At 38.6% G+C, this 11,556-nt stretch overlaps 1 protein-coding gene and 1 long non-coding RNA gene across 2 annotated transcripts; both read right to left on the reverse strand.

Moving 5' to 3' along the window:
* Positions 1–280: 280 nt before the first annotated feature.
* On the reverse strand, positions 281–1,438 carry LOC142368255 (general transcription factor II-I repeat domain-containing protein 2A-like). The gene has a single exon (XM_075450380.1). The coding sequence runs from the start codon at positions 1,436–1,438 to the stop codon at positions 281–283; it is 1,158 nt and encodes a 385-aa protein (XP_075306495.1).
* A 7,948-nt stretch (positions 1,439–9,386) lies between these two features.
* On the reverse strand, positions 9,387–10,755 carry LOC142368069 (uncharacterized). Its single transcript, XR_012767239.1, has 3 exons — positions 10,709–10,755; positions 10,074–10,140; positions 9,387–9,985 (listed from the first exon to the last, which is right to left on the reverse strand). It is a non-coding gene; the product is annotated as an uncharacterized LOC142368069 (long non-coding RNA).
* Positions 10,756–11,556: the final 801 nt, after the last annotated feature.

Genomic DNA, 11,556 nt, shown 5'->3' on the forward strand with positions numbered 1-11,556 from the left:
TGTCATCTCAAGGCACTTAGTAAGTCCAATTCAAGCCAATTGGAATTCAATTACTTAATAATATCAAAACGCTTTCAAAGTGTCGTCTCATATTAACTTTAGATCAGGGGTGGGGAACCTTTTTCATATCAAGGGCCATTTCAATTTTTATAAAGTCCTCCGAGGAGCATACTATTATGAACACATACCTAGGGATGCAAAATAAAGACGTGAAAAAAGTCTATAACTACTGTTTTACTAAGCCTCATGATTGCTGCATTTCTACGCATGTCAGACTCACCTAATGTGATGGTTGGAACTGTTTCTCTTTGGCTAGGCATCTGATGTCAGCTGGCAGTGATGATGATGCTACTCGAAGCTGGTTTTCCAAGTTTTGGTCAGTCAGTCTTGAGCGGAAGCGAGTCTTTGCAAGTGTCAGTTTTGAAAAGAACTGTTCACAGCGGTACGTTGTCCCAAACAGAGATGCAAACTTCAGGGCATGTCTCCTCAGGTTTGGAAAATCCTCAGCACAAACGTACAGTTTGTAAAAGTCCAGCAGAGAGAGGTTGGCGTACTTAGCTTTGAGCTCATTGTTGTTTTGCAGCTCAATTATTTCCATTTGGAGGTTGTCTGGCACATCAGATGGTTGCACATTAAACGGCGTAGCAAACAGGTCCAGTTCCCTTTGTATATTTTTCACATCATGAAACCTTTCATCAAATGCCTGAATTAGCTTTGCACACTCACCAGCATATTCAGTTGTAACATCACACTTTTCTTCTTGCAAGGTGGGAAAGTGCACAGTGTTTCCCCTTTCCAGTTGTCCTTGCCACAGCCTTAACTTCACTTCAAATGATTTCACATTTGAAATCAGAGAGCTGACGAGCTGGTTGGGACCTTGCAGCTTAATGTTTAGCTCTGACAGGTGCTTGGTGATGTCCACCATGAAGGCCAGATCACTGAGGAACTTACCATCACTGAGCTCCATGACAGGTTTCCCCTTCATCTCCATGAAGTGTCTGACTTCTTCCCGCAGTGTATAAAACCGTGCGAGCATATTTGCACGACTCAGCCACCGCACTTCACAGTGATAAACCAGATCACCGTACTCTGACTCAAGCTCGCTGAGTAGCTCCTTGAACTGGCGGGTGTTCAGCCCTTTGCTTTTGATGAAGTTTATGGTGGACACAACAGTTTTCATCACATTGTTAAGCTTCAGGGAATGTGCACACAGACTCTCTTGGTGTATAATGCAGTGGCATACAACTAAATCACTTGGATCCAGACTCAGACGGCTCATTTCTTTTTTGACTAAAGCAGTCAATCCTTTTTGCGAGCCAACCATTGCGGGTGCTCCATCAGTGGCGATGCCGCTCAACTTCTCAAATGGCAGTTCAAATTTGTTCATGGCCAGAATAACTTCATTGAACAAATCCTCACCTTTAGTAGTGCCATGCATGGCTTTGCAAAGACAGCAACTCCTCCCTTGTTTCAAACTCGGCCGTAATCCCACGGACAAAAATGGCAAACTGCGCTGTGTTTGTTGTCTCATCACAGGCCAGAGAAAAATACTCAAAGTCTCTTGCAGTGTCCTTCAGTGTTTTTTCAATATTTTGTGCCATATCAGTAATCCTGTCTGCAACGGTTCTTCGAGACACACTGATGCTTTGAAACAATTTCACTTTGTCAGGCGCGAGCAGCTCTGCGGTGGCTACGAGGCACTCCTTCACAAACTCTCCTTCGGCATGAGGTTTCAGCTTTTTAGCTATTAATTCACTCACCACAAAACTTGCATGTGTAATATTCTCTCTGTTAGTATGTGGTCGTGTGAAAGCTGCTTGTTGAGCACCCAAACTCCGACGAAGAGCGTTAACTTTATCCAAACGCGTTTGTCCTTTCAACTCGTTGAGTTAAGCATGTTTCGAGCTGTAATGGCGCTCGACATTTGCCTTTTTCATCACTGCCAGCGCCTCGCCACAAACTAGGCACACTGGCTTCCCTTTCACTTCAACAAAGAAAAAATCATTTGTCCATTTTTCCTGGAATACGCGGCATTCTGCATCCACCTTTCTTTTCTTGACAGTCGCCATGAAGCATCACTTGTCATCCGTGTCAATCACTCCGGCCCGCTGTATCACATGGTGCATTCACTGACCCTGACGTTGACCCGGACATATGGCGGTTGATATTTTTTTCCCTGATTTTTTATTTATTCATACTATTAATGCATATATAAAACATACATTTTTTATTGCGTTGGGGGCCGGTAGAAATGGTCTCGCGGGCCGTATACGGCCTGGAGGCCGGAGGTTCCCCACCCCTGCTTTAGATGCTCCTCGACATTTCTGCAAACCATCAGAGGCCATTTCTGGTTCTTGAAAAACACATGTCTCTTCCAGCTCACAGTTTTTCTTTTTTTCATGTTTTTGTCCTGACAGGTTGACATTTCTATTCTACATAAGCTATGAATTATTACCTTGTACTGTCTCTTTTCTTGAAAAAACAAAGATGTCGTATGAAACACTTACCAGCCTGAATAATGCTTTAAAGTAAATCAACAGAGGCATCATCATGATTAACACTCTCCCAAGCTGTCAAAATGCTTGTAGAGCAGAAAACAGAACAAAGTCCTTAAATAAACGCACTTAAGTGTTTTATTAATCACCTCTGGTATAATACAACATGGACACTGAAAAAGAAAGACACCAATATGATAAAAAGTAAAAGATTTCAAATGATCTGATTTTAAATAAACCTATACGTGTTCACAATAAGAGCTCATTGACAAAAAAAAAAAAAAACTTGGATTGCTGCTTAATGAGAAGCTGCTGCGGCAGAATTCTAGCATGGGATCTCTGGATAATGCTGCCCTCTTTTGTTCTTGGCACAGAACTACCTCTGGTAGACACAGCCTGCTGCTCTATGTATTAGATCAGAGATCCGCATGTGTCAGGCAAATGAAGAATCTGTGCAATGTCAACAGCTGATGGCCTGCAGCCAAATGGTTACACAACAACATCAATGTCAACATGCTCTGCTGGGGAGGCTCCGTAAGGCGTCACACCTGTTGGTATCGTTGCTCCGGCTCATGAATGACTGTTTTTTTTAGCTCATCGTTGCAGGTGACAGCTTGTATTATAAATACTAAATATGTGTGTGTGTGTGTTTATTACTGTTTCACAAAGAAAAAAAAACAAAAAAACCCACAAAAAAACACAAAAATACTTCACATACTTAAATACCAAATAATAATAATGATAAATAATACATTAATGACAGCAGTTCACTGTAAAAAAAAAGAAAAAGAGAAAAGAAATGCACTCTCATACAAAGAAGAATAACTAAAACTATAGAACAGGAGCCTAGTCAGCCTGAGCCAGCCCGGTCTGTTGCTATTGCACCGCAAGTCATGTGGCATGTTTTTAGAATCTTTCCTCCATGTCACTTTGACGTTTGATACTGATGACATCAATTCCAGAGCAGCAGCTATTTAGCTGTAAGGAGGACAGCAATGTTCATGGGAAAGAAAAGGGTTTGTGGTTAAACTGGCAAGAATAAAATGTTACGAGAACAACTTACGTTGATACATTGCAATGTCTTGACAAACAAATCCAAAATTTTTTTTTTTTTTAACTGATGTGTGACCATTCTGAAGTAGCACTAAAGCTGTAAGAAGCTTAGGCTGTTAAGAAATTAACTTGTTTGATATGCACTTATAAGCCTTAACATTAAGATTATTTCAATACAAAGACACCTGCAAAGAGGTCGGAACATGTTTGGCAGCAAATTAAGTCGGTTCTTGGACTTAATCTATTGGTAGCAAATTGAATGGGCAAATGTAAAGATGTGAGGGACGTTGACAAGGGCCAAATTCTGACGCCTGCCTGGGAAACTAGTCATCTCCAAAAAGGAGAACCATTCAATCGGCAAAGGGTTCACTGATGTTATTGTGACACGAACCACCTGCCTAAACACTCAGAAGCACAACAATAAACTGATATTTGAGTAGGACCTTACTCAACAGCATTTGCTGTTCATTTTAATATGAATAAGGTTAAAGCAACACTAGAAACGTTTTGAACCATCAAACCATGTGCTTATAACTCATTTTGAAGTACACCAACCTTTGTTATGCACATTCCTGAACCTGAGCCTGCCTTGAAGTGCCAAAGAGCTGAGATTTTCCATCCGTCCATTTCCTGCTTAATCCAGTTCAGGCAACCAGCCACTTATTGTAATAACAAATAAGATTTCTTTTTTTTTTTTTCTTTTTTTTTAAACTCCTGGCAGTGAAGACACTCGAGGCAACACCATGAGAGGAAATGAGAGGGAAAAGTCCAAGACAAGGGACAAAAATAAACATCAAATTAGATTTTACTTCGGGAGAGTGCTCAGAAATAAACAAGATGACAGACAGATGTAAAGTTATGTAGCGTTATTGGGCAATTATATATGCATCAAATATAAGGATTTATCTTAAACCTCGAATTAAGGGCACCACCTACCGTTATTTTAACTTTAAGTTACAGTCAGGGAGGAAAACTGTTAGAATCTTACGATCCTGGTATGTTAAATTAATAATCAATTAATAATCAGTTAATAATCAATTAATAATCAATTAATAATCAGTCTCATATCTCGCTACTTTCGTGAAAGTTCTCGTTTGGTTGGGCAGACATTACGTAAAGAAAGCATACGACACAATCTGTGATTATAACATATATATAGATATATGAACTATTTATTAAAATGATATGACCAAAACATGAACCTTTAAAACAAACAGGAGATGCATTGAATATGGGTGATTATATAAAACACTTAGTGAATGGAAAATAAAATATGGGGAATGGGGAGATACTGGATGTATTCAAATAGTTTGGGTTGGCTGACTATTTGACGCTAAATACTGACATTTCGGATTAATTTATCATTCTGTGAAAGCCTCGAGACATCCATCAAACCCACTTTAAGGTGAAAACGGGTCGGTCTTACTGTGCTGAAGTTCTGCTTAGTCAGCTCGGAACACGGCAGCGGCCACGCGGGGTCCGAGGGGATTTCTCTTCCGCTCTCTGGGCCTTCCTGGTTGTGGTGGCTGACTTTAGCGGACTTCTCAGTTGCTTCTTTTCACCGGGAAACGGGAACGATGGTGCCGAGGGCTGTGGTTAGATGATCAAATCTTCCGAGTGTCAGTGGGTCCGTTGCTTCTCTGATGAAGTGAACTTAAGTTCACAGAAGATTAATAACAGGTTGCTTGGAGTTGGCTTTCTGGGTAGGAAAACTTCATTCTGTTCTTATCTTTGTTCGGGTCTTTCTTTCTCGTCTCCGGGGTCTCACTGGGTTCTGGAGGGCTTCCTTCCGGTCGTCCTCTGCATCGCTCATCCTCACGTCCTTCCGCTCTCTCCTGAGATTATGGGAAAACTCCCAAACTCTGGTGAGCTCTTCTCTCCTTCTCAAATCATCTCCAAATCTCTCTGAGCAACTGTGATCTCTGTTCTGTTCTGAAACTCTGGGTTGAAACTCTTCTGGAACAAGAGGCAAGAGGCCAGAAACAAGAAGCCAGAAGCGTGTGTTTTTCGCGGGCTCCGGGTTTTGATTCTCGGAGGCGGGGCGTGACGTAAGCTTACACTACTCTTTCAGCCAATGATATGCCTGAACTGTGGTAAATGTCTGCCTGGGTGTCTGTGTAAGATGATCTGTTTTTATGTGGGGATTTCTGGATGAGACAAAGAAACTCTTATTTCTCCATTACTCCGTCTCATAGAACATTTGTCTCGGTGATTCTGAAAACACTACATCTTGTTAAGATATGCAGATTAAAGATATAACATAGACTTGCAATATAAAGACATCAAAATAACACACAACGTAATTGATGATTATGACTTTCAAAATTCAGATGAATATCTATGAAATCGTGACGTATGAATAGTGAACCACACAATGTTAATTTTCTGTGTTAACAATGGGGATACCAAACAAATACCAAATAGATACCGAAGGGACATCGTTAAAAGTTAATTGTTGCATATATCTTGTCCATTTTACTGAGTCCTCGGGGATTTAAATGTTCAACTAATCAACACTGCAGACCACTAGGGGGCAATGTGGTTCCATCAGGCAGGTTGGGCATTTTCCACCAAGATCAGTTCTTTGTCAAAATTTAAGCCAGAATCGTACAAATTGTCTCTATATGCGTCTTGTGATCAAGCTGGAAACCTGAAAGAAATTGTATACGGTTATCAAACACATTTAATATAGTTTTAAGATTCGACTAAAAGTGAGTCTTAGTGAAGTCTTCTCAGTTCGTGTGTAGCCATCTGGTCTCTTTCTCTGGTGGGAAAGGGTGTTAAAATGTCAATTTCGATTTATGGTGAAGATAAGATAGTAAGTCTCCAACATCTCCAACAGAAAGGTTCTTTGTTCATTCGAGTTTATCCCAATTTATGGAGAGTGTCTGTTGCGAGTTCGACTCCCCAAAAACTCTCAAAAGGGTAGAAGGTTAACGTAAATTAGGCAGTTTCTGTCTCTTTTTCCTTTGTGGAAAGAAAATGAATATCTGGTTTTTATCCACATACGTAAACATCCCCCACAAGAATGTTGGTTTTGTCAAAGTTTGAAAAACTCTTAATCCACACGGCACTGTGACTGCTACAGTTAGTTTCATTGTTGCGAGCATGAATAACAATAATTGATCAGCTCTTTTGTTCTCTCATGTTGATTTGCTTGGCTCTGTCCGAAAGTTGAATACATAAGGTTAGGTCCTGCAACATCACCCTGGCTTGTATCTTGACATATTTTTGGTGCTTTCCAGGATGTTTTTGTCAGTCTCTACAGCATCACAAGTCAAGTCTGTAGCTGTGCATGTACGGGGCTCAGGTGGAGGTTTTGTTTTTTTCACTATGGAGCAAAAGAAAATAACAAATTCTGTAACACTCAGACCATTGCTGTGTATGAAGCCATTACCACTGTTGCACACCACAAGTACTCCATCGTGACTGCGTAACTATTAAGTTAAATCACAAAAAAGTTATAAAATAGAAATGCAGATCCTTGGAAATCAAAACTTAATTTATTTTCACAAAAAAAGTTTTAACAAAAATCGCGGCTTAGCTGGATATCAAAAATCTTAACAAGACTGTGAACAAAACAAGACTGTGACAAAAAAAACAAAAGACTTGACTTGGCATGGATAAATACAATCTTACTGTGACCTGGAGCATGGACGACGGTTAAGGATCTGACAAAACAATGAGGGAACCTGGAAACTAAATACTGTGGAGGGTGATTAGGGATTGAGTGCAGCGATGGGGAAAACACAGGTGAGGGACGTGAGGCTGATGACAGGGCAGGACATGGAAAAAACTAAAAACAAGACCTGAACCTAAAACACGAGAAAACTAAGAACTTAAGCAGAAACTATGCTGACATGACAGTATGAGGTTGGTTTAAAAACTGGATTGAGTTCCCCAGAACTCAGTGAGCTCCAAAAGCAAGGTTTACCCCATATTTATCACAAAGTAATGAAGGTGGGGCAGGTTCATGTGCTGGAGGCCTGCAGATAAGATGCAGTTTAGACTTCATTTTATATCAAATTTACACTGCTGCAGCAGCAGGAGATCCAGGAGACACAGACGAAACATACAAGAACAGAGCTGAAGCAAGGACACAACACTGAAAGACAAAGAAGCTATGATGGCAAACTAAGGCAGGGTAGACGCAAATCTAGCTATGACAAGGATGGTGCACCAAGCCAAAAAAAAACCTGGATATTACATACTTAGGAGGTTACCACACACAAGAAGCAGGTGTGGTGATCAGTCACTGAAAACCAGGTGTGACACTGGAAGAAAACACAAAAGAATAAACACATGAAAATAAGCATATGACTAAAGGTGACTAAAGTGCAAGGAGAACACTGATGACAAAAAGATGAAATATGGAACCCAGAAACCAAAAGACAGTCAAAACCAGAACGCAACAACTGAAAGACCATGACATTGTCATTATGCATTTGCTCCACTGAAATGCAAAACCCACTCTGTACTCATTCTTGGAGCCTAATCTATTTTGTTAGTGTTTTTGTTCATTACTTGTAAAGTTCCGGTTTATGATATTTGTGTCACAAGGATCGCCACTCGTTGAAGGGTGTACACCAACTTTTAGAAATTACTGTTAAAAAGTATTACTTATTCCCAAGCTTGCTGTCACAAGAACATAAACATGTCATTTTGAGGAAATTGCTGTCTCACACATGGACCAGAGGTTGTTAAACCAACAAGTAACAAGTAAACCAACTTTCTAATTACGAGTTGTGACACAAACAACTGACAGGCTCGCTCCTTTTGCCAGACGACTGTCTCTTGATGTCACAAAAAATAATCACATGTATAAAAGCTGGTATTCATGTTATACAGGATGTGAGCTTGTGTTACAAGCTTTTTCACAGATTCATTTTATTGTTTGGGGTGGTAACTTTTAACTGTCAAACTATTGTGAGAACATTTCCAGGATCAGCCTCTGCATTCTTGCATTCTTTTATTGTTAACCAGAAGACACCCCCTATCTCAACATTCTGTTGTTTATGTTATGCTCACACTGAGACAGCGAAGCACCTGAGGACAAAAAGGCTACGGCTACTCCACCCACTTTCAAATGTCATGCTTGAGCCTGGCTGCTTTTTGAATATTGGGAATGTTTCTAAACAGTTGTTTAACTTTTTTCTATTCAATCCTTAAAAAACAAGCTTACAACTTATGATTTTAAAAAAAAGTATGTAAAATTTGAATAATAAATTAATGCCACAAGATTAATTTGGACATGTTGTGGTCTGATGAAATGTTCTTCTGATCTATATGAACCACTAAGCAGATCTGGTGGGAGTGTTAGGATGCCACTATTCCCCATTACCTCATTAAGTCGCTCTGTATTTATTTCAACTGACATACACATTTTCCTGAGAGATGGAGTGCTGTGCTGTAGATTGAAGGACATCACCATCTGCTCTGCAACATGTGATTCATGCGAAAACAATTCTACCTACTCCCCTAACCCTCCTAATTTGCATTGCTTGTGTGATTGTTTGTTTGTTTTTAAATTCTCCTTGTTCTTGTGGTTATTGTCTTTTTACCTTCATGGTTTCAAAAAAATATTAAATGTGTTGCTGTGTACTCTTCTACGTGTCTGTATTCCTTTGTCCTGCCTGTTCACAGAGCTGAGAAATCTGTTGTAAAAGTGGCAACAACAAAGCAACCTCAGTAGTTGAATACAACAATTATCCCTCAAGTATGGTGGACTAAAGTGTTCATGATGAAAAAAAACACATTTCTACAACTTAATAAAAGCAATCATTGGAATGAATCTGAACAATGACCAGAGAAACACACATAGAGCTTGTGAGGGATCAGTTCAAAGATTTATTAAATTACAGGTTCATTTATTTAAGTCAGTACTTAAACATTCAACTTTGCAATATATTGTTTAGCTGGTACAAAACCAGACATGCATCATTTTTACATGTTCATTTATACAGTTATCATTCATTTATATCGTCATTGCTATTAACAATAATATCTCATCAATTGTTATTTAGCTCAGATAATTAAAGTTCGGCTAGAATAGACTTTGACAAAAATCAAAGCATGCACGAGCTTGAATCATGTACTTTAGATAACATCACTTGTACAGACAAATAATGAAATGATAAAAAAAATAACAACATAAAAGATCTCATTCACACAAGATACAATCTGCATACTTTTCCTTCAGTTTTTATTACTAGCTGTGAACCGTAGAGTAAAACTTCAACAATAAGAGTGAAGGAAATGTGGCATCAGAGCCAAAGTGACTGAGATCAGGCTCATTTTGTTGAAAAGGGCAGAGGAGGTGGGAGTAGTATTAGCCGCAGCAACTGTGGTGGTGGTTGCTGCAGCTGTTGTGGTGGTTGCTGCAGCTGTGGTGGTGGTTGGCGCTGCTGCTGTGGCGGTGCTCTGTCCATTTGAACAGGCTGTTTTATGTAGAAAAGTTCTGATCAATGTCACATCAACTACCACATTTCAAATAGAAATCTTTCAGGGTAAAAAAACAAAACTTACCAACAAACAGAAGAAGAACGACACAAATCTTTGCGAGCATGGTGATGCTGTTTCTTTTCTCTGGTATCTAAAAAAAAGTTGGACATGATCATCATAAGACAAATGTAAGCTTGACAGTTATTTACAGAAATGGACGGAGAAATTAGACTGCTTTCTGCTTATAGTCTCTATAGTGGCACAAATAAACATGATAGAACGTGTAAAGCATTCATGGTTCTACATTTCAACTACTTCTTCGTCAACCATGGTTGGTCAGGGTTAGGAATGAAAAATGAGGTTAGATGCGGGGATGGAAAAAAAACAATCAAAAATACAGTCAAACTTAAATAGTATTTGATACAAATTTTGATCGAATTCAGTGTGTACATTTTTGAGAATAAAGTTGCTCTTTCAATATTTTAAATTGAGTTTTTTACCATTTCACTCTGATGTGGGCTAAAATGAGCTATGCCTCAAACAGGTGAATAAGAGAAATGGGAAATTTAGAAAAAATGAGAAAAGATTTAGCTCGAAACACTAAAAAAAAAGTCACATGCTTAAAGACCAAGATTCTAAATAAACATCTTATTCAAAAATTAAAAAAATACAAATGAAGTGATATTATTTCACAAAGTAGCATTATAGATTGTTCTTACAGTTGATTTTTCTTTGAGTGTTGTCCTCGGCAGTGAGTGAAGGTGTGAGGTTTTTCTGAATTCAGCCTCCTTTTTATAGATAGACGACAGCTTGAGATGACATCAGACTGAGAACAACGGTGGAATGCTACCAATTTGAATTATTGTTATAAGGGTGTGTGCAGTGTGCCTTGTAATTAGGCAAACCTTTTGTGTTTTTATCCACAGTTTTTTCTCACCACGGGTGACATTTAAATGACATGACACATTACCTTTTGACGTGAGTGAAATACCTGTGTGACTTGTGATTCTACAAATTTTTCTTTTTCTCCTTTACAAATCATGAATAATTTGGCCATACTTTCCAACTGAAAACAATAGTTTATCACATCATGTTTCATAAATAGCACCTTGCATGAGATGAAAATGGAACAAGGCAACTGTTGCGCGTTCAAATAAAAAAATATTATCAGTAAGATTAGTTTAACACAGTCAAATGTTGGTCACTTTTTCTGGGGTGATGGTTAATTTTTCATATTTAATTCATATATAATTTATTTAAATATATAATGTAATATATCTATATTTACATATAATGTTGACTTACTTTAGTGAAATATCTGGTGTGTAAGTGTTTTAATACATTTAGCACATCAGTTACTAACATTGTATTTGAGGAGAAAAAAACAAACTTCCTGATCATTTCAAGATTTTCTCTGAATCCAGTGTCGACTTTTTACAAACATTAAATGACTTGAAAATGCATTTTGTACTTTAGAAATCACATTCAACGTAAGGATTTCAAAACAATCATTTCACTTAAGTTTTTTTTAATAATTTGTATAGTTGCCTGTGAAACCTTAAATAAT

This window comes from Odontesthes bonariensis, chromosome 18 (assembly GCF_027942865.1).
Source record: "Odontesthes bonariensis isolate fOdoBon6 chromosome 18, fOdoBon6.hap1, whole genome shotgun sequence".
Taxonomy (NCBI): Eukaryota; Metazoa; Chordata; class Actinopteri; order Atheriniformes; family Atherinopsidae; genus Odontesthes; species Odontesthes bonariensis.